The sequence below is a fragment of the Heliconius melpomene genome, chromosome 19 (assembly GCF_056956725.1).
Source record: "Heliconius melpomene rosina isolate 202511_hmr_F chromosome 19, ASM5695672v1, whole genome shotgun sequence".
NCBI lineage: Eukaryota > Metazoa > Arthropoda > Insecta > Lepidoptera > Nymphalidae > Heliconius > Heliconius melpomene.
In genome coordinates, this window is record NC_140407.1 from 7254602 (window position 1) to 7278817 (window position 24216).

General features: G+C 32.5%; 5 protein-coding genes across 7 annotated transcripts in view; 3 read left to right on the forward strand and 2 right to left on the reverse strand.

Annotated features, from left to right (window-relative positions):
- chm (lysine acetyltransferase chameau) overlaps positions 1–3327 on the reverse strand; it is a 29592-nt gene extending 26265 nt beyond the window's left edge. The window contains exons 1-4 of the mRNA XM_085203816.1: positions 3141–3327; positions 1854–2792; positions 1383–1549; positions 558–685 (exon numbers count right to left, since the gene is read on the reverse strand). Of these exons, the coding sequence (XP_085059942.1) occupies positions 558–685; positions 1383–1549; positions 1854–2792; positions 3141–3155 (1249 nt within the window). The 5' untranslated portion in view covers positions 3156–3327. The remainder of the gene's footprint in view (positions 1–557; positions 686–1382; positions 1550–1853; positions 2793–3140) is intronic.
- An 835-nt stretch (positions 3328–4162) lies between these two features.
- Tbc1d15-17 (TBC1 domain family member 15/17) lies at positions 4163–13054 on the forward strand. Of its 3 annotated transcripts, none has more exons than XM_085203819.1 (10): positions 4163–4359; positions 5192–5384; positions 6131–6550; positions 6861–7032; positions 7704–7800; positions 8261–8677; positions 8984–9171; positions 9603–9729; positions 10056–10374; positions 11342–13054. In XM_085203819.1, the coding sequence occupies exons 1-9, from the start codon at positions 4318–4320 to the stop codon at positions 10371–10373; spliced, it is 1974 nt and encodes a 657-aa protein (XP_085059945.1). In that variant the 5' UTR covers positions 4163–4317; the 3' UTR covers position 10374; positions 11342–13054. The 3 variants fall into 3 exon arrangements, with proteins under 3 accessions (XP_085059945.1, XP_085059943.1, XP_085059946.1); XM_085203817.1 differs by having other exon boundaries at positions 10056–10337; XM_085203820.1 differs by having other exon boundaries at positions 10056–10308.
- On the reverse strand, positions 12748–14567 carry LOC146528567 (uncharacterized). Its single transcript, XM_085203821.1, has 2 exons — positions 14290–14567; positions 12748–14213 (listed from the first exon to the last, which is right to left on the reverse strand). Exons 1-2 carry the CDS (start codon positions 14419–14421, stop codon positions 13233–13235), a joined length of 1113 nt encoding a protein of 370 aa, XP_085059947.1. The 5' UTR covers positions 14422–14567; the 3' UTR covers positions 12748–13232.
- A 409-nt stretch (positions 14568–14976) lies between these two features.
- Positions 14977–16413, forward strand: LOC146528568 (uncharacterized). Its single transcript, XM_085203822.1, has one exon. The coding sequence runs from the start codon at positions 15091–15093 to the stop codon at positions 15805–15807; it is 717 nt and encodes a 238-aa protein (XP_085059948.1). The 5' UTR covers positions 14977–15090; the 3' UTR covers positions 15808–16413.
- A 6571-nt stretch (positions 16414–22984) lies between these two features.
- Positions 22985–24216, forward strand: part of ds (dachsous cadherin-related 1) — a 220075-nt gene continuing 218843 nt past the window's right edge. Inside the window, exon 1 of the mRNA XM_085203480.1 lies at positions 22985–23134. The gene's annotated coding sequence lies outside the window, so the exon portion shown is untranslated. The remainder of the gene's footprint in view (positions 23135–24216) is intronic.

Here is a 24216-nt window from a genome sequence, read left to right on the forward strand (position 1 = left end):
ATTGAAGGCTGAAAAAGAGTAGTATGTATTTTTATTGTAATCTTTTAGGAAAAAAGTGGTGTTATCTTCCTTTGTTATTAAACTTTGGAAACATTTCAGAGAGATACTAAAGTTTTTTTTTATATAAGTGAATCTTTGGGAAGCGACTTTTAGAAGCGCGCATTTAACTTCTATTTGATTAATTTTGTATCCATAAATTTAGTTGTTTAATTGTAAACGCGGTTGTGTTCTTTGGCTCTGTGACTGTTTCGGGGAAATAAATTATTAATATTTCTCGCCCTAGTAAGAAGACTACACGCGGTATTGAGTTCCGCCTGTTGAGTGGTGGAGTAATATTTCCAAAATTAGGGTGAAAGTAGCAAATGGAGTGTGTTAACACTAGATTCCCCTGCCTACCCTGTTATATGCGGGATACCCGCATATAACAGGGTAGGCAGGGGAATCTAGTGTTAGTGTTCCGTAGTGTTATGATAAATAAAAAAATAAAAAAATTTAAACGATAAACTAATTTATTATACAATAATTATAGGATACATAATTTTTGAGTGACAACTCACCCAAATGTCCAGAGGAATCACAATCTCTGACTGGACACCGTCTCTCAGAGGGCGCTACGGGCGTCACAGGGAGGGCGGGGGATCGAGCAATGGCCGCCCTCGCTTTTGCGAGCCTCTTGTCATCTTTACTGAAATTTATGGTATAAAAGTTAAACAAAAAAAAATTATAAAAAATATAAATGAAAAATAATTGCTAAAATAAACTGTTGCTACTACCTAGATGCCCAAATCTAGTAGGAACAAAGAAAAATTCATTCAGATCTGTGGAATAGATCTAAACATATCTTCGGCATCTACAAATAGACAAATAAACATTTTAGAAATCATGGATTCATATTCTAGTACTATTATATTTCTTCATTGCTGGTAGCTTCACACTTTCTTGAGTGAAATAGAAATAATTGAAATATGTTAATTATTCCTTCAAGTAGGGATTAAACCAACAATCATTGTTTTCAGTCTACACAATGCTTATTAAAGGTAATTATTTTTTTATTTACTTTTAGCCATAGGCTTCAGCCTCTTAGTCAAATAAAAATAACAATAGATCCTAATTGTTCGAAGTAGTTCTGTTCGCTGAATACAGTAGGCTACATTAAAATGGTTCAAATTATATAATACAGCCTATAACCTTCCATGATGACTGATGAATGACTATTCATAGTCCAACTTAAAAAAATTAACCTACTGGTTAATTTTTTTTAATAGTTTATTTTAACTACTCTTAAAGTAAGTAAGATAAGAGTGTGTTCACACAAAGAAACTCTCAAACTTTCTTCATGTATATTTATTACTAGAGATATACTATAATTAAATTAATCTAACCTCTGTTCCTCCCTTTTTTCTTCTGCCTCTGAATCGGTATCAGTGTGATTGAGTTTGGTTGCTGTAGCCATTCTAGTGACCCGGGCTGATAGTGACCTGGTCAGCTTCCTGGGCATTGTACCAGTAGGGGAATCCCCCGAGTCACCACTTCTTGCTGTTATTTCTTGCTGTGGAATAATTATGAACATAATATATTAGTAGTATAGAATATTGTTTATGACAAAGCATAAAATTTAAGAACATAGTATATTAATAGAGAGTCAAGTGTCTTAAAACTAGGTTCCCAGGTACCCTCTGCCTACCTTGCTATGTGTGTAATATGGCAAAGCCTTAGACCCCAAGAAATTGATACCAATCAAGTTCTACATGCAATGTCTCGAAAATTTTGACAGAATGAGAACAGAGTCTTAATGTTCTCATAATTCTTCAGCAAATAGCTTGATGTAATAAAAAAATAAAATTAAAACTCACTTTACTACTAGCATTCGAAGGAGGTTTACTATTAACAATTTTAGAATCTTCCTTTTTGCTAGGTTCACTGTCACTTTCTGATGATACTGATTCAATCGAGGACTGACTTGAAGAACATGATGATGGACTTTTTTCCTCAACTGCTTTTTTAGAAGGAGGTCCATTAGATCTACTTGCTCGTCTCTTAGCATTGTCTTTAGAATTTTTACAGTATTTTGAGTCCCTAGAGTCCTTAGAGTCCTTTGACTCCTTTGATACTTTTGAGTCCTTTGATACTTTTGAGTCCTTAGAGTCTTTTGAGTCCTTTGAGTCTTTTGAATCCTTAGAATTTGAATTCGAATCATCATTTTCCACTATAATGGGTGATGGTATTGAATCTTTATCATCACTGGATTTTCTAGACAGTTTTTTGTTTCTGGGTGATGCTTTTGGACTAGATTTTGATGTTTTGCTTTTATTGCTTTCTGATTCCGATTCAGAACTGTTGTCAGGTGAAAAAATACTTTTCTTTTTCAAAGAATTTGTATCTGGCTTCGATTTTGGTATTGTTTTTGATATAGCCTTTGATTTTGCTCCAGTTGTAATTCTTGGAGCCGAAGGTTTAACTTTAGCAAGTACTGAAGCTGCATTCTTTATCTTTGTAGATCTTCGTCTTGGAGGCATAGGTTTGGGCGTTGCTGGTTTAGGTGGCTCATCATCACTTGATGATGAAATTTTGGATTTAGGAGTTTGTGGCTTTGGATCTTCTTTTTTTTTTTCTTCTTCTATAGCAGTTGGTTTAGGAGATTTAGGTATAGGTGGTGCAACTGCTGGAATATCAGAAGTTGAGGATTCAGAGTCAGAACTGCTTGAACCTGATCCTGAACTGGTAGAAGAGGTTCCACTACTGCTGGAATCCGAAGTAGATCCAGAGCTGCTATCGGTGCTGCTATTGCTAACCTGAAATTTTATGATTTTTTTAAATACAGTGTTTTCTTCAAAATTATAAATTTACAATAATATTATTTACCTTTTGGTGTATATTCTAATAATTTAGTATAAAACAGATTGTGTTTTATGTTTACTAAATTAACGCCTCGGATAACAAAATATAAAATTACATTAAAAGGGGTGAAAGCTGACTAAATATCATACTAAGGTGATAGAACAACAGTTCGTACAGTTTGTTGCATAAATTCTGTTTAGCTATTAACATTATTAATTGTTATTTTTTTTAAAGACAAAATATATTTATCGTGAAGTGGAAATAATACAAAACACAGAAATGAAAAGTAAAATAATACTCACGTCCAGATTAGTCATGATGGTTATTTATGGATACCTTTTAACGAATGTATAAAATGTGAAAATCGATATTATTAGTAAGGATCTATCTGAAATATTAATTAGTGGTACATTTTTCAATATAATGCAATAATATTGCAAAAATAGCAGCACCTTTTACAAAGTAGTCAAACAACATTGACAATTTGACAACATGAAGTGTCACTGAGAAATAAAACTAAAACAAATGTCTATGGTATTTAGTACAAGTGTATATTATTTTTGTCTATTTTAATAAAAGTGAATAATAATTATATTACAGTCAATCTTATTAATTATAATTTATACCATACTATTAGTGACATTATATATTCATTAATATTTAATCTAATAAAAACAATGCCACAAAATTTTCTTATTTTCATAAATAATACATAGGTTTATGATTTAGGTCTTGCTTAGATTTCTAAGACAAAAGATAAAAGTTTATTTTATTGTAAGTATTATGCAAGCCCAATAAATAAGATAATACTTCAAGGTTCAGAATAAAATGTATCAATACCTTAAATAACAATAACAATCACAATCTAGTAAGTTAGTTACAAAATTTCCAATAAAAAATCTTATTTCATACAATTAAAAGTTTATTTTATTTGAGATTGAACCCATGATGGCGCAGTGGGACAGTATCTGACTATAACCGCTGTAGCTGTGAATATTGAATCCACTCAGTGGGATGGTTTTATAACATTTGCTCGTTCTTATAAGAGGTCCCGATATTAAATTCTTTTCAACTAATAAGATCTATGATTTTTATGGTAGAGGGAACCTGGAGACCTAATGATAAGACATCCCGTTCTCATTACGATACTTCTGTTCCCCACTTTCCACCAAATTCTTTAGGCAATGCGTGTTGAGTTTCGGAACATAACGCGGCACTTTGCCTTATTACCAGAGCGAGGAAATGAATTGTATTTTGTATGCTATTTATTAATCTTTAATAGATTTCCCTTTTTTGTTAAATGTCAAACTCAAACGTTATGTCATTTGTCATTATTGTTTTTCTTGTTGGTAGCTCTAACTCGTCAAGTGTTTGTTGTTTACAATACGCAAAATTGCGTTAATAAAATGGTTTAAATGCAATTATTTTTAATATAGCAGCTTTTATTATTAATCCACGTCGCACATAAAAGTTTTTACAATGTCGAGCAGCTCAATGGATGATATACCTGAACAGTGCAAAGTGAGTTCGCAAGTGTATTTTGGTTTCACTTTTTATCCTTGTTTTGCTTTTTTGCATCTAACACGTGACCTTCAATTTAGTCCGTGTATGAAGTAAATTTACCGTCCCTCGGTGTTGATTTCGCACGGTAGTTCATAATTGCGTCATAATGTTACATATTAATAACAGTGCAAAGACAATGCACATATCTTTATTAGAATAAAAAACCGTTTAATAACTAATAATACAAAGAATATAACGCCGCAGTTGTAAAATATGCTAATTTATTTACTTATGTTAGTTTTCGTAGTTTGCACTAAGTGATTTATTTTTTCAATTTTAAAATAGTCCCTTTAGGTACAACCTGGTTATAGAAAATTTCACTATGTTTTGCAATGAGATTAGATAAATCCTTTTTATAGATTTGATGATTGACATATATTGTATACATATATGGTTATGAAAAAAGAAACGTAGTTTTTAAATTATTTGAATCATTTTAATTATAAGTTAAAATGATGCAATCCATATTTTAGCCGTAAATATTGATTACCTTTAAGTTTGTATATAAATAATTTTACACTAATGTTTTTTAATAAAATACCAATTTAAAATCTGCTTTAAAGTTTTAAAATTTTACAGAACATCTACACAATCTTACCCATTATGGGTAGGCAGAAACCACCTGATGAACCAATTTGTTCCCCAAACAATGAACAATTTTTGAGACATTTTACATGATGACTAGGGAAACTGTGGTGGACTAATGGAAACAATTAATTTATAATTTATCCCCATTGTATCACTATATCCAATATATTGATGCAATATTATTTATTAAAACATTTTCCAGGACCTATTCACTCAAGATGGAGTTCTTCTCAAAGCATGTATTGGCCGCTCTATCAGTGACCTAAACTCCATTGGAATGTTATGCATAGTACAAAATCCAGACAGTACTAAATGTATAGAGTGGAGACCGAATGACCTTATTACTATTGATTCTGATACTCAAGACCAAGAATGGGCAGTGGTCAACACAATAGGTAAGAATGACATAATAGCTTCTTGCTGTACCATGCATATAACGATGCTGGCCAACTGTACTGTGCATCCTGTAAGCGGATTTTCAAAACGAAATTCGGCTTAGTGAGTCACATAAGAGCCCACCAAAAAAAAAAAAAGTAAAATAAAGTGAGACATGCAAGAAGTCCCCATCGTCGAAATCGGTGTGGATAGATATATATATATATATATATATAGTAGGGTAGGCAGATGGTAGAAACGTTGTTAACGTTACCAATTCACTTTAAAAAGTAATGTTAATTACCGGTAATCCCATTCATGAGTATCGTTACTATTTGGTATCGCTACTTGGTAACTTAACATTATAATAATGCAATAATAACGTTAAAATTTTGTTAAGCCTTAACATACATTTTAATGTTAATTTTGAAATACTGGTAAAAGTAGCAGTAAAAATTATCCTATTCTTTAGTGTGTTAAATATTTCATTTCCTCGATAGAGAATCGAACCCAAAACTTGACGTGTTTACAGTCACATTCTGGTGCTGCTCCACAACGGCGCCTGCAAAGATACTAACAACATTAATAAATTGTAAGAAGCGTATAAGACTTTCGACTTGATAAGAACATATAGCTTAGTGGTTGAAATGTGTGGACGATTTAAAAGAGGTGCGGGTTCAAATCCCGCTAAGTTATTTTTTTAATACTTTCTTTTAAAAATATTTTCTTCCCTTTATACAAAGATTTATGGTCCATTGCTTCGCAGGACGTCGTCAAAGAACACTGAGCGGCAACATGACGTCCGACTACGCTGCAGCTAGGGCCCGTATAATAAAAATACCGCTCGAAGAGCTTAAAACCTTCAAGATATCGAGAAACAACCAGCAAATGCAATTCACAACTAAACAAGGTGTTTGGCAAAACACCTTTTACTTCCAACATGGGAATGCCGAAATTTTTGTGGCTTATCTAAAAAACCACTTGAAAACTGCTAAAACCAGGCATGATAGGAATACTTATGTGGTAGTGGAACCAAACGATGAATCGCAAGTTTTGAATCGATCTTTCGCTGAATTGGATATTTTTACTGAAAACACAACGGACGTCGTATGGAATTTAGTTTCGAATTTGAGGCAGAGGCCCTACGAAACGACTATGGAGGCGTTTTCTAAGCTCACTGATATTGGTAAGGTTTTCTTCCTTTTTTTTATTGCTGTTAAGTTTTTTTATGATTTTAATTTATTGCTTATTAATACATCATTCGTAAAACATATAATTTTCTTTTCAAAGTGATACATGATAATAAAATAAAACCTGATTTTTTTTTAAGGATTATGAATAGAAATGATATAGAAATGTAGTCCATATAGTTCTATTCTTAAGTAACATCAATATTAAAAGAACAAGTATATTTGAAAGAAAAAGATACAGAATTCGTGCCCACATTGAATACAATAAAAAACCCACAATAAATCATTTTTATTTTAAATTTCCAGTGTACTATGGCAACGAGGGTATGAACGGTAAAAGGGACGTTTCTGAAGAAGTAGCAGATCTCCTAACAAAAAGCATGAGTGCTTTAGAAGATGGTACTTCAGTTACAAGGAGTGATGAATATGAAGTCATTAATGTGAAACCGACTTTACCACCTCGGCCTTGTATACCTCGGTGAGTTATATTTTAGATTTTATTATATTTTCGTTTATGTTGTCCTGTATGTTCGATAGACTAGTGTAAGGACATCTTGTTCTCCATTTACTGTCGCATTTTTAGGATTTTGAGTGTTGAGTGGCGAAACTCAACGCCGCGCTTTGTATTGTTACGAGAGTGAGAAAATAAAAATATTAAATAATTCGTTTTCCCGATTGGCAATCGAATCAAAAGGCGACGTGTGCACAGTTACACGCTATGCGCCGTCACTGCGCCAAAATTTCATAAATGTCTGAGTGAAAAATCGTTTTTATTATAATTTTTATCTAAAAAATTTTCGTTTCGATTCGTTGGCCCGCGGCTTCACCCCTTATTAGGGAATTATCCGCGCAAATCCCGATCATGCGGGAATTGCGCGTATAAAGCTTATATGTTGCTCCACAATATCCTCTATCTTCAGTAAAAGTCCCATAAAATTTGGTTCATCTGTTCCAGCAATTAGTTCGAACAAACAAACGGATAGACAATATTTTAAAATCTTTTATTTGTAATTTAGAATCGTTCCAATTACTATACTGCAACATTTGAGTGATGTTTTGTAATTTTTTTTTAATAATGCTAAAAGTAATTGTTTTAATTTAAAAAGGATTCTGGAAGAAAATAAAACAAATATTTTTTAATGTTTTCAGGGGAACTCCGTTATCGACAGAGAAATGGGAAGGTCTTCAAGATCCAGAAGGTCGGGTCACAGAAGTGGACGGCGTCAAACAACTCATATTTAGAGGCGTGAGTTTTATTGAAATTAGAAATAATTTTCCATAACTCATATTTGAGGCCGTCGTAACACAGTGGCGTAAGTGTGTGACTGTAAACGCGAAGATTGTAGGTTCTATTGCCACTCGGTCGAAAGAAGTATTTAATATTTCTTATTACCTCGCTCTGGCAGCAAGGCAAAGCGCAGCGTTGAGTTCCACCACGCAATGCCTCGAAAATTTGACGGAAACTATGGAGCGGAATGTCTTAATACTACCCTGTGCCTTCCCTAAATGTGAAGGTTAAAAAAATAATTTAAAATTTGGTAAATAAATACTTAATATATAACCCTTATATGTATATATTCAAAAAATCAATATTATCAAAAGAGATTTTTTTTCCTTTTATTTATATTTTGTGAGGTTGGCGGGTGATAGAGAAACACTTCAAAGTTAATTAATAATTGTTATAAAATAAATAATTTGATCTACAGGGTGTAGCGCATTCAATACGCCACTCAGTATGGAAATACTTATTAGACTATCACCCTTGGACAATGACACACAACAATATAAAAAATCTACAAAAGAAAAAAACCGAAGAATATTTCTCAATGAAACTACAATGGCGCTCAATGACAGAGGGTCAAGAGTCAAGGTTTTCTGAATACAGAGACAGGAAGAGTTTAGTAGAAAAGGATGTGAATAGGACGGACAGAAATCATCCATTTTTTGCAGGAGATAATAATCCTAATTTAGTAGTGCTTCAGGATATTTTGATGACATATGTGATGTATAATTTTGATTTGGGCTATGTCCAAGGAATGAGTGATATATTGGCCCCATTGTTGCTCCTGTTGGGCAATGAGGTGGACAGTTTTTGGTGTTTCGTGGGTTTTATGGAGAAAATTGTGAGTGTAGACCCTTTTCTTTATTTGAGCTATATTGGCATTCATCAGTCCAAAGCTAAAGCCATATTTATACTAAATTGCATTTTATTTACAATGGAAATAATATATTTTTTTACCTTGCTCTGGTAACGAAGTAAAGTCCGGCGTTGAACTCCGCAAATAAAACGCAATGCCTTGAGATTTCGGCGGATAAAGGGGACAGAACTGTCTTAAAACAAGACTCCCGGGTTCCCCCCGTCTACCCTGCTATGTGCAAAATACATCATGAAGCTGAAAAAAAAGTTATATTTATTAATATAATTTTAGGCATCAAACTTCGATATGGACCAAGCAGGCATGAAACAACAATTATTGAATCTGCAACTACTTCTTAACTTTGCAAGTCCCGAACTGGCCAAGCATTTAGCCTCTAAGGACTCTGGGAATATGTACTTTTGCTTCCGGTGGTTATTGGTTTGGTTTAAACGGGAATTTTCTCATCGGGATATTATGAGGTTAGTGTCTTTTTCATTTGAGGCCAAATTTATGGTTAAAAATTTTTCATCAAATTTTGAGCCAAATTTGTGTGCTTCGATATAAGATTGGGGCCGTTATGGTGGAGGGGCACAAGCGTGCAACTGTAAACAGGGGGATGATATACTCACAATATTTATTATTTCCTCGCTCTCGTAACGAGGCAAAGCGCGGTGGTGAGTTCCACCACTCAACAAAGCTTTACAAGTACCTCTTAGCAAGTCCATAGCTAGTTTCCTGCTTACACTGCTATGTGCACAGCGTGCACATACAACATATAGCGTGAATTTTAAAAAAATATACATAAGACTAGGCGCGGCGTTGGTTTACGAAACATTTGAGATACAAGTCCCATTTGGACCATGCTTTATGTGGAAGACAACATGAAAATTAATAAAACAAATCTTTTCAGATTATGGGAAGTACTGTGGACGGGATTGCCGTGTGCTAATTTCCATCTATTAATATGTGTTGCCATACTCGATGCGGAAAAAGATGTTGTTATCAGCAAAGATTACGGATTTACAGAGATATTGAAGGTAATTGTATTTTTTTTAAATAAAGAAATACTATTAAAAGACTCAGTGTGGAATGTTACTATCTTAGAATCATATTTGAAAACATAATAATTTCAATGTTTTGAACTAATAACAATTATAAACTATTGTTGTTAGCAAACTACTTCAGACAAATATTAAAAAATGGTTTTCAACCGGAGCAAAGTTGAGACTAGTTTTTACTTAAAGTTTTTCTTAATGTTTTCCATTCCAGAAATATTAGAAGTATATATCCTCTTAGATGTATATTAAACTACTTTATTAATATTTAGAAGAAAAAAACAACTAATATTTTTTTGTAATTCTAGCATGTAAATGATCTATCTATGTGTCTACAAGTTGACACAATATTAAGCACAGCAGAAGGAATATATCACCAAATCATATCAACACCACATTTAACAGATCAAATAAGGATAATACTAGGCATTCCCACAGTCCAGACCAGGCCAGACCTAGACCCAGACCTAGACACAGAACAAGACCCAGCTGAGATCAGGCCAAAACCAGGCCAAAGCCAGGCCGAGAACAGTAAAAGCCAGACCCAGATGCAAGTGAATGGTAATACAATGACAGACTCGATGGAAGAAGTTATGTATCAAATAGGCTTAGATATGAACTTCTGAGGCACGTTTTTGTTGGTTTACCTTAGTTAGAATGTTTCAGATTAAATAGTGTTTGAAGTAAATTTAGTTGGATATTAGATTTACACTGTTTTTTGGTTTAGTTTACTTATATATTCCATATTTTTAAGATTTTACCCTAGTAAATTATTATGCATGTTTGTACATATGGATCTACCTCCTAAATTATTCTATCTAATGGTGAAAACCGCGTTATTAATAATTAACCACGTAATATAAAAGAAAAAAGCTTTTTTAATATTATGTAAATATTGCACTCCTTTTCGCAATAATAACATTATCACTTTGTTTTTTATGGGGAATGGAGTGTCTAACACTAGCTTCCTTCTGCCTGCTCTGTAAAAATGCAAAAAAAAGGTTGCACTGATTAAGTAAGTAAACAGTTGTTTCAGGGTTGTTACATTTTTTGTAACTTTTTCGCAAAAAAAAAATGTTTTTCTGCTTGATCTAAAGTAGTTAAAAGATGTGTGAGAATACGTACTTCTACGTGACTTTCCTCAGTTACTCTATATGTAACAATTAACATTTTATGTCCTGATATTATTATTACTCTTTACACGGTGCTTGAGAGTTCGACTCCTATTTGAGTTGCTATTTTTATTCATCAATGCATGTTTAAAAGCGCAGTGTTGAGTTCCACTCAAGCATATTAAATTTGTTCCATTATTTTCACAAATTTTATTTTAGTTATTTTGTAACAATTATTTTCAAGGCCACTCTTGTGCGTTGGATTCCTCTTTCAGAGAAATCTATTGCTTTCATTTCCTCGCTCCGGTAAGGAGACGTTGAATCTCGCAACTCAACGCGCAATATCTCGAAAACTGGCACGACGGAGTATTTTAGCACAAAGTTTTCTTTCCCTACTCTGCTATATGCGAGATACAGCGTAAAGTTAACAAAACCAATTATTTTCTTTTATTTTTCCACTAAATAATTATTTTTTATTACAGGTTACACTAGAATATAACGGTATACAAATATCCGTAGTGACGAAAACTATTTGGGCCCTTCTAGCGTAAGTGACGTTGACACAATTTGAAAATCTTATTATTTTAAAATATATCAAATATATATTTTATAAACCAAAATAAATTTGTTTTTTCTAGCAAATAGTAATGTAATAGCGATAGTAAGTTATGACGTCATTTACTGGTATAGAACTATTTGTCCAATTGATAAGATTTTTAAAGTTTAAAAAGTTTAATTAGAGTTACATTATATTTATTACTATAATAAAGCTTTAAAGGAGAATTTGTTTGGTTCAACGCACTGATCTCAGGAGCTACTGGCTAAGGCTATATTATATCATATTAACTGTTTTGATATAGCACTGTATCTGGTCAGACTTAGAGTTGCCTCCTGCATTTAGAATATAACATTGTTTGGTTATTTAAATTACTTATACAGCTCTATTCCTATTTTATTAAATATATTTGAACTATAAATGTTATTTTCACAAGCAACATAATTTTTCACGATTATATAAAGCAGAAGAAAAAAAAAAGATTTTTAAATATTGTCAACGTCTTTCCTATTCGAACATAGCATAGACTGGATGAAGTGATATTTTATATTTTTATAAAGCACAGTTGTTTTTAAATATCAAGCTAATAATATTATTTATCTGACGAGTTTATGGCTTTATAACGTTAGGTCATTGCTTCTGTATATAAAAAATATAATTATAACCCACTTGTCAATTCATACATCATTAATTTCATTTAAATTGTAAATTTATAGGGAATTTTAAATAAGGAATTTCAATTTGCTATTTTTGTTGCATATATTTTTTTTGTTTTTAAAAGTTTTGTACAACTTCTATTAAGACATAATTTTTTTCTAATATGTTATTTTATTAAATGTTTCTTCTTTCATTTGTTAGGCTTTGTCACAATTTAATGATTAAATATACTTACCTGTCCATATATTAATTTTTTTAAGTATACTAGACAATAAGAAGCCATCGTGGCGCAGTGTTTGATGTACACTCGACGAATTATATATTATGATATTTCCGCCCCGGTAATACAAGCGCGGCGTTTAGTTCCGTCACTCAACATATGATATGTGACTCTATTATTAAATCTGCCAGTGTATATATTGAAAACAACATGTCTGAGCATTTAAAAAAAATAATTTGAATAAAATTCGTCTTTATAGTGCCATGCCATCATGCCACCGATACTTAGGTATGTATCGGTGCCGGTGTACTTATGTATATTCTTTTAGCTAAAAGCTATGTAATTTGAATTGTTTAAAATATATTACACAAGATTATCCTTAGCTCCTTCATTATGAAGGGTACATAAATTGATTATTTGTTTTTAGTGAGAAATTATTATTGAATGTTATCCTAAACTTTTTATGGTCAGATATGAGATGTATAAAAATTTAAACATAACACGATTTGGTCCTGCGATTTGACGGTTTCCAAATTCTAACCACGGTTAACATTTTTTCCAAGTGTTATTTCTTATAATACTTAAATAAATAATTAAAAATCATTATGACAGTTTTAGCTAAACCAGAATTTTAGATAATTTTAAATTACGGCACTTTGAATCTAAGGTGGTATACAGTTTCGTATAATATTTCTAAAGTTGTTTTCATTTACTCACATTGTAATTATTCTTCTGTTAAATAAAATTTTTAAATATTTTGAATTTTATTTATTTATTTTGAATTTTATCTTCACTCTGTTCCTTATTGATAGCAGGATACGCAATGCGAGCCTAACCTGCACCTCGTACTGGGCTTTCTGCCTGAATTCTAAACACCAAAAATTTTTTTAAAACATTTTATTTTTTATAATAAATATACACTTACAAACTATCACATACATTATAAATTTAAAACATTCATATTGACACTAGAATGTGACTTCAAATGCACATTCAAGCCATGTTTGGTTTGGTAAGACTTATCACACAAGTGGCAGTGAAAGTTTTTGACACCAGTATGAGTTAAAGTATGCCTTTGCAATTCAGATTTTGAGAAAAATCGCTTTTCGCAACTATCACAGCTATATTTCTTCTCTTTCAGATGATGTTTCCTAATATGGGAACTACGAGAACTGGATGATATGAATGTTGCATTGCAAACTTCACATTTATGATTTCTAGTCCTTTTATGATTCCAGAGCACATGTGAATGTAGGCTCCCGGGCACTTTAAACTTTTTAGGGCAAAATTTACAACTGTAGGCTAGAACATTACTGTGTGTTAACATGTGTATCCTTATATATCCAGGAGGATAAGACTTGCCACATTGATCGCATTGTCTCATCCTTTTTTCATACTTATACCTATCTTTATTTTTTGATTTAGGCTGACATGAATGATGTTTTAACTCGTCTGAATTATAAAAACCTTCCCAACAATTTTCACAAATAAATGGTTTTATATGTAATCTTCTATGTAATACTAGCGAACGAAAGTCATCAAATTTTTCATTACAGTAATCACAATCTCGACCTACAGCTGACTTCACAGTGTGATTGGTAATACAGTGGTCATAAAGAGGTTTTACTGAGTGGAATTCTGCCTTACATTCTACACAAAATAATAATTTATAGTCTACTAATTTAGGTTCTGCTGGCACTTTTACTATGTTTTTCCTTAGTTTCTTTTGTAATACTTTTATAGGCTTAAGATCGTCAGATTCGAAAGTGGTATCGTTATCACTAGTTGAATTCATCAAATTAATGCTTTCAGCTAAAGTTTTCGCGCTACCTTCAATTAGTGTTTTAAATGAGTATGATATTGTTAACTGATGAACACAGTTTATACAAATTTTATCAGGTAGAAAATCATCTGGGGGTATCTGAAAGAAAAGGCCAAGTAAGATTTCATATATACGTAAACAAGACAAAATATTACAATTTAATTAATATTATTACAGTGTAATTATAAAATTTTTGCAATATATCCGATAAGCGGACGCTGTCTCCAGCAATCGATATAGCTGATTGGACGTGACGCATTTCTTTGCCGCTACTCAAGCATGTTCTACATCGATCTTTATAACTCATTGTTATCACAAAATGATGTCTATTTATTGTTTTCTATTTAAATAACAAAAAATATAATTTATGGACTACTTTGTTATCAAACATACATGACACTTGACTGCACTTGACACTGGCAGCTAGCTTGGCTGTCAATATCTTAATTGAGCTAAGGTATAAAATACTAATATCTTTAAAGAGCGTTTTCGTCTGTTCGTTTTTAATAACATCTATACTTTTAATCTCATCTTTAAATCGTTAGTATCACATATAGCGACATCTCACTCACGCACTCGTCCTTTGGAATCCTTTGTAAATGCAATTAGGCAATATTTTTCACATTCAAAATGTGTGCGGGATACAGCGTGAAGCTGGTTTATTATATTTTTTTTCACTGATTTCACTCTTAACCTTGAATGATTTATTAATTCGAAGGACATATTGTTGGATGACTCCATCTTACTACGTTCTGCAAAAAAAGAAACCGCAATAATATTTTTTGACATAAAACGAAAAGTTGATCCTAAAATGCACAAGTTAAATTATATGGAATTAAACTGCTTATAGGTTGGTATTTAAAATTATTGTTTTATTTTTTTAGGATGCAGCCGAAACGAATGCTACTTGTACTTTGACATTGACGTTTTGACATTAAATAATTGTGACATCAAAAATAGATCTTTTAATTTTGCAATGTTTTATCAACCACCCGAGGAAGACACACAAAAAACTAAAAGCTGCACGTCCAATAAGAAAAATCGAAAAGCAAAAAAGAAAATTAAGAATAAATTTAAACGGGAAACGAAGAAAAAACAGTTGAAATTCGCAAGTACAATGTCAGCTTGGGCTGAAAACTTTGCTGTGGCTGCAACCTGGCAACTGAAACACCAGGTTGCTTACTGGAAAGCGCGTGCAAAGGCTTCAGAATATGAAAATAAAGTTTTACATGATGTAATACGTAGAAACAATTTAGTTGTGCGTTCTAGTTTACAAACGGAAAAGCAAAGTGGATTACAAACTGAAACAGAGGATAATAATAGTGAAGCAGAAAGTAATAGTGGTGAAGAACATCATATCACAGATGAAGAAAATGAAGAAAACCAAAGTGATGAAGATATTGAGGTTAGCGAGGAGTTTATACAATTTTTAACGGCAAATGCAAAATATAAAGAAGATGCTAGGAAAGAACGTGAACGAATAAAAGCTAAAGAAGAAGAGTCTGATGATATTATTATAGAAGAAAGAGAAACTTGTGAGGAGAATAGAGAGAGAATGAAAGAACTTTATGGGGACAGGTGGCAGCGGATAAGTGCATTAGAAATGTCTTTATTGACATCATTTATACATGACTCTGATCAATGTAAACCACAACTTTGGCCCAACATACCTTTCAATTTCAATTCTAGCTGAAAATTACTTAACAAAAATCACAAATCACATAGTCTGTTGTGGCACAGTGGTATAGGGCCTGTCTATTAATGCAACATTTGTTAGTTCAATTTCTACTTAAAGGATTGTTAATTTTGTTTCCGCTCTCTGAGAACAAGTGTAGTGTTGAGTTCTGCCACTTTTCTATCATGTGTTCTGCATACAATGTGACATTGAGAAAGTGATTTTTATTTTAAATATTCCATAAAAATAAATAAAAACAAGGGCTTACACATTTTTATATATAGATATTTGTAAACCATAAAAGTTATATATAAAAATTTCACTGATTCTTATCTTAAAACAATTATGTCTTGAATTATATCTATGTATAACATTGATACAAACTGAAAAAAAGTATTTCTACGGATTTGTCAGTTACACAGTCTGTAATTTATTTTGAAGGTCTGTATCACTCATGAGAAATTCTAGCTGAATTGCTATAACCTCTATTGATATAGACTAGAACCTCTGGATAAGTAGATTAACAAATAATAAACACTTTCTATTGATAAATATCTATCAATATAATATCATGCTCAGAATGCCATTGTAAAAGAACTGAATTAAACTGATTGATAAATAAAATATATGTATGATTTGGAACCCTGCACACCAGCTAAACCTTAAGATGTATGAATAAAATGCTACTTATACTTTTTAATAATCATATATAAAACAATAATCCAAGGATTATTGTTATACAATAATCCAAGGATTATTGTTTTCTAAACAGATTGCCAAGTAGCAGCTTACATAAATAAAAAAAAAAAAAACTTTCTTTATTTTACAAACATATTAAGTCGACCTGTATTTCGATGCATTCTCAAAATATTTTTTTAGAGTAAGCAAAGGGAAACCCAGTATCACACATTCCATTCCTAGGTGCGGTCACTGGGCTAATTTATATTTTTGGGGCCTGCTTAATGAAATGTTTGCTATCTAGTGAAATTTATTTTTATAATCATAAAATTTAATTATAGCTGTTGGTTGATTGGATGGATAGGGAAAAAAAATAATGAAAATAATGCCACTAAAATAATACTAGATTTTCTTTGTGTTATGAGAAAACTTGAAGGGCGTAATAATATAGTTAATTTGGTTAATATCTAATTAGGTACTATATATTAAATGTCAACTATTCGTTGAAATATCGCCAGTCGTGCCACAGGGGCACAAAGTGTGACTGTAAAATCGAGGAAATGTAATATTTATATAAATTTATATTTACATTTCTTCACTTTGGTATCGAGGCAAAGCGCTGCGTTGAGTTCCAACACGCAGTGCCTCCAGAATTCGGCGGAAAGTGGGGAACGGAGTGTCTTAACACTTAGGTTCAATTTTCCTACCCTGCTGTGTGCGGGAGACAGCTTGAAGCTGATTTGATTTGAAGTATTAAAAAGTATCAAATCTATAACACAGCAAGAAATTTTATCTTAAAAAAGTTATTTAACCTCCACAAGGAAAAGATTAGAAAAATTCTTTGCTATAAGTGTGAGTAAAAGTAGGTTAGTCATATTTACAGCAAATTAGTTGACGAGTTAGGGTAAAAGCCGGATGGAGAAATTAATTTAGTAGAAAAACATGAATTACTGTAAAGTAGCGAGTAGAAAATGGTTAAGTATGATTAAAATTACATTTAAATACACCAGATAATTTAGAGTGCACGGCTGCACGCAGTGGCACAGCTCTCTGACTGTAAACGCGATGGTTGTAAGTTCGACTCCCACTCAGAAAATTATTTATTATCATTTCTTCGCTCTGGCCAAAAGACAAAGCAAGATTGGGTTCTTCCATTCAACATGCAATATCGCGAAAAATGAGCGGAAAGTGGGAAGCGGATAATCTTTAATAACTTATATGTGCAAATTCTTTTAGTATTCATAAAAAAAGAAATTTAATATCCAGATTCCTTTCTGGAGCTTTCTCTTAAGTTCTAGAAGGATTCGAGAAAATGCGCAATAATTTTGAATATACAGATTTAATAAATAATTATTATTTAGATGCAAGTCGTGGCGCAGGGGTACAAGCGAGCGACTAAGCGTGACGGGTTTTTGGGTTCGAGTCCCACTCGAGGAAATGAAGTATTTAATATTTTCATTTACTTGCTCTGGTAATGAGGCAAAGCGTGGTTTTGAGGTCCGCCATTCAACGGTGCCTCCAGAATTCGGACGAAAGTGGAGAACAGAAGTGTTTCAATGGGAATGAATTGTCTTAGCACTAGGTTTCCAGATTCCCTCTGCCTATATTGCGGGAGCGTGAAGCTAAAGAAATAAATAATTTCCGCAATTGAATCTCGAACTTTCTTACATGATAAGCTCCCGCTCTTTCATATAGGTATCCTAGATAACTGTAGCTTGAATCATAAGCAATGTAAATACTAAAGGGCTGTGACTTAAATGTGTCAAACTAGTTAAAAGAGTGTTGTAACATTTTACTCAGTCGTGATGCCAGTATTAGTTTCTCCGTTGCCTAAAACATATTTGCTATGACAAATTCTAGTTTCACAAGAAATTATGAAGGAATATATAAGAAAATAAATGTTTTTTAGATCGCATGCTTCTTTGAGACGAGCAGAGATAAACTAATATTAAACCGTTGTCTAAGTACTTACTCGTAGGTCCAGTTTTATGCACATTGCACGTTTTTTAACTTCACGCTGTATCCCGCATGTAGCAGGTACATTTTCCTAGTTAGAGACGCTAGGCTCCTGCACTGCCTAATATTGTTTATTTGCTAGTTATTTATGGCCACAGATTGTGATCGTCCGTGCCCTTTTTGATGCTGTGTTGATGAAGTCGTTACTTGGTATGAAATGAAGAATAAATAAATAATGCTTTATTGATGTAAAGACACATCCTATATCTTATAAAACAAAGTCGCTTTTCGTGTCTGTCTGTTGTTTCTAACTTTTCTTCTTCTAAACCACCCAAAGGATTTTGATGCTGTCTTCACCATTAAGTCGGGTGTTTTTCGTAGAAGGTTTATATATAGTTTATTATTTGTACATTCTTATGTAAATTAACATAAATACGATAAATGTGTATAAAGTCCTACCCGTTGAGACACTTTCGCGCATGCGCTGCTCTAATGGTAAGTACTACATGAAAAAAATGTACTGGAGTATTGTTCCTCTTAATAAGATCTACAAAAAAGTTTGCGAGAGCATATTCGTATCTTTTAAGAATAACGTGTAGTGATCATTTTTCTGTCTAAAAATAATAATTTCAATATATTTTTTATTGTGAGGGATATTTTTCCATAATGGTATTAATCCTTATCCTTTAAAATACTTTATTAATTTTCTACGTTAAACGAAGATAAAATTAGCTTTTTACAATATTTCGAAATTGCGAATAGTTTAAGAGAAAAACGCATTTAATTGTTGACACATCCCGCCGTTGACACATCAGCTGTATGTTACTCAAGTTTCACTTATCCCTTATTATATTAGCATATAAATAAGTACATTAGTTACGTTGGCCATTTAATGTAGACCAAAACTTTCTTTTACTGTTTTTCATTTTAATAAGTACTTTAGAAGTTGTTACAATATCAAAAAAATCCTTGCTGCGAAACGGCTCGCCACTCGCCATGCGTCCGCCGCGCCCGCTTGCCTTACACGCATTTGGTGGTTCAGTGGTAGAATGCTCGCCTGCCACGCGGGCGGCCCGGGTTCGATTCTCGGCCCATGCATTCTATTTAATTTTCCTCACAGGTAACCACGTCGTGCTTGCTTTTCATCAGGGACAGAATACCCCCTTCAGCCATTAACCACAAGCTCGAAAAAAAAAAACCTGGCTGCCTCTATAGCAACGAAGATTTAGTTAGAAGCGTTTGCACGTATTGGATAATTGGAGTTGAATGTATTATTTCAGCGCGATATATTTGGATTCATATTTTTTGTAGTAGTTATTAGTAGGTAGGTTTTGGTTTATAATTTCTTCCGTTTAAAAATAGTCATTTAACTATCTAAAAATAGTCATTTAAATATATTTTAATAAGTAATTGAAAAGATTAGTAGCACAGATTTAAAATTACGGTACCTACTAAAAAATCCTTGCTGTGTAAAACTATTGGAAAATCCTTATCGAAACTACAAAAATGCGGGTTGCATTAGGGTTTAATTAATTTTCACATTATCTTAAGTGCTTTGCAAACATACATTACATGAATAATCCAGTAGTTAAAGCGGGCGAAGCCGCAAGAGGGTCGCTAGTACACTATAAAGATAACTAATTAAGAATTAAGATTGATTTCATTTCGTCGCTGTGGTAACGTAAAGTGTGGCGTTGACTTTAAAACGTAATGCCTCTGGAATTCGGTAAAAAGTGGGAAACGAAGTCTCTTGAAATTAGGTTCCTGTTGCCTACGCTGCTTTGTACGGGATACAGGGTGTAGCTAAACAAATACTGTTTTTCATAATTAAAAAAAAAAAAAAATTGTTTCATAATTATTTCCAAAATAATTTTTATTTTTCACCTGTACCTTAATAATACAATAATTTACATATCAGTGCAAGATTTTGATGCATTTTCACCCTAAACAGTATTTTGTCACGAATGTTATGCATATTTATTAAACCAGTTCGAAAATTTCTTTTGACCTTGGGCTGGCGTCGGGACCTTTGAGTTTTCGACCTTTTTTCTAATGACTTTTATATTGCTGTTTTTATCTGTACAGTTTAATTTGACATTATACATTTTTGTATCTTCCTTTAATATAAAAGGATAAGTCCAAGTCGCTATCTTGTGCAATCAAATAACGATTTTGAAGAAATAATATTATTGTTTTTATTCTACTGTATTCTAATTGAATATGCAGGGAGAAAAACTATTTTGTTCTACACTAGCCATCCTCTTTCCTCGTAACGAGACCGTCTCGACTATTTACCTACAAAGAAAACTAATCCTCTGGAAATCCCAGGGCAAATACTTAGGTCGTACTAGATTCAAAATTCTTCTTCCGCACATCACGTATGTAAGAAACAAAGCTGCATATGTCATGAGCAGGCTGTACCCACTCATATTTGAAGTTGAAAACAAATTTCTTCGTGTGGTATCCGGATGCCCAGGGTACATACAGAACGTGGGCCTACATAAAGATTTCGAATTAGAATCGTTAAAGGAATTCTGTAAACGCTTAGCCAGGCGCTACTACGAGCGTGCAGATTCCTACTCCAATCCCCTCATTGTCGGAACGTGTAAGTAGGTTCCTCATCTACACCCGCTTCTTCAATGCCCTCGTAGCATCCTTCTAGATCCCGTAGGCAAGATACATTCTTCAGTCTTACGACACACTCTCCGCCGCCGTCAGAGCCGATCTTACGGCACATCCGCGCCTAGACGAGACGGGGCCCAACGGTCAAAATCCCCCCCGATTAGCGTATGCAGGGCATTCCCGTTTTAAATGAAATTATCCTATTTATATCAGAATTGAATAGGCTACCTTCAGATATATTTTTTTAGTCTCACATTGTATCACGCACATACTACCCGGCGGTAGGAGAAGAAACCTGAGAAACCTAAAAAATAATAAATAATAAAATTTATACATATTAGATGTTTAAATATAATATTCTATAATTAATTATATACATTATACATATGAATCTAAGAACATTGTTTAATTTGCATAAACTACTGTACGCACATAAAATTGGAAGGCGGATCACGTATTAATAATTAATTATCGATTACAAACCAAAATTATAGTAATTATGTTGACGTTTACTTATATTTTTATGGTAGAAACAAAACCTATAAATAAAAAGTTTAATTATCCATTTTAATGGAATAGTTCCTCATATATAAAGCTTAAACATTTAATTATTCCCAGTATTATTCTATTTTTAGGGTTCTGTGCATCTAAAGGAAAAAACAGAACTATATATACTAGATTCTATAAGGATCAATTTGTTGTTCGTCTGTTCATCAAGAAACATTTATCTCGGGATCACGTGGAGGTATCAAGAAATTAATATCAAATATTCAAGTGTATATAGGTTTTGATTGAATTTTTCTAGTGATATTTTCTCCAAGAATGCATTGTTCTTGTTGAATGTTTTATGAAAATGCCGCGAAATCATAATCTATAGAGAATTTTCGTATTCCTACATGAACGATCTTTGTTAAGAAGTGAGAATTTGCAGTACAAATAAAGGTAAAATCTGTAAATAAAAGCAATATTACTAACTTATGATTGTAGTTCATTTCATACAACATTAGACCTGTCATGACATGTTGCAGATTCGATTCCATATCAGGAAATGAGATATTCAATATTTTCATACACTCGAGTGAAAATGGAACCCATTACAGTCACACTTTATACCGTTGTGCTATAATTTATATTTTAATTTCCAAAAGTTTACAAAACAAATTGACGCTGTTGAATTTGTTACGGGTTCTTCTCGGCAGAACTGCCTTCCTACTTGGTAGTAGATTTCAAAAATTCCATTCGAAAATATTTTATGAGGACTTTGACAAGTCTATATGAATAAAAAATATTAGAGTAACTGCATCTTTCAATTTTTACTTCTTATCTTGTACTAATTAAAAAAAACATTAATTGAAATTTAAACCAACTACCACCATACAAGACTACCACCAAAAGTGTATCAACTGCACCACGACTGAGTAATATTTTATGTTCAAAACAATTGACAGCTATCACGATCGTTACGTGATGTAGTAATGAATTTCGTTGAAGTCTTTTGTATGGCGATTGTAAATTGTGATATATGTAGGTAAGCCTTGTAACATTATAATATAATATAATATCATTATTAATGTTTATGTAATAAAATAATGCAAAAGTAAATTAATGTCGTGTAGATCTATTTGTTTATAATTATTTTAATAAAAAAATATATTATAAATAAATAGAAAAGAATGTTGCTAGAGCCCACTGAAACGCGTAAAAAACAGCAGATTTACACAAACAAACAGTAATAAAAAATAAATTGAAAATATAAACCCGATAGGCTTTATCTTTTATCATTACTTATCCACGGATCAAGTGGAAACGTCCCTATCCAGGGAGTCGAAATTGGCGCTCAAAACGGTATGCGAACGCAACCTGTTCCGCGGGGGGGTACGCCAGCCCCCCTCGCCCCTCACGCCACCGCCCCTGCCACAGCGTCAGTGCCTCCGACCGCCTGGCCAACACCGGCCGTTCGTTCACACAGTGAAAACTATTATAACAAAGTTCATACGTGATATTTGTTTGTGTTCTCGGATTGCAGTGTTGTGTGTGTACGAATGTGTGTTTAATAGAATTGATGTGATCTGTGCTAAGGATTCTGGAGGTTGGTACCTTCAGTTAATAGAGTGTGTGTGCCTAAAACCTTTAACGTCTTTAACGCTGTGTATCTATAAGGCTAGCTTTACGTTTCAAATACTCCAAGAACTACGTTTTATATGAAAAACGTGTCTGCAATGTGAAATGCTTTTTGAAATATTTTACTCTCTTGTCGTTGGTGTAGAGACCCTTTGAAAAAACATAATTACAGTACATTATACTTTTATTTTCATTTAAGTTAATCCCATTATGAGAACGGGTTAATTTACATAAGGTTTCTGAAAGAACTCTTCTTCATATGACTCTACACTAATGTTTACATCTCTATTTTTTATAAAGGATAACTCATTCCCGTTGTTCTATTCAACATGGACTAGAATATATTAAAACTTTAAGAAATCTACTTAAAAATTTAAAATTCTGTTCATCCGTCTCAAATTGATTACTAAAAAAAGTTTTATCGTCCGCGTGGTCCACGGGACCGAGATAAATTATACGAAATCGTTAAAAACAGGATATTTAAGAACTAGCAATGTGTGTTAAGCGTTTTATATTGTGTAAGCTAACCTGTGACCATTTTTTAATTATTTAAATTTTATAATAGTCCTAGAATTACATATATATATATATATATATAAAACTTTTGGATGCAGTAAAGTTTGGCTCAACTACCTCGTAGAACCAAATCCAAGCATTATATGTCAATAATGTACTAATCTAAATTCAACGACAGTTTATTAATGCAGATAAGAGAGTTTTAAAACTATTCTCCCAAAAAACTACTCATCTTTTATAAGCATATAAAATAAAAAGGTCAAACAAAAGTAGAATATACTAGCAAAAAGCTAGAGCTAATATTTAGCTAACAGCTTTTACATGATTAATTGTTTCCCCATATATACATATTAATCAATAGAGCTACCAAAGTATCAAATACACTTAAATATTAAAATGTATTTCAAAGTATTTTAAATATTAAAGAACTAATTTATCACATCCAAAAAAGGGAAACACGCATATTAGTAACATTAATTTTGCCTATTTGTTATAATATGAATTACATTAAAATCTATGCCTATTTGAGGCCGT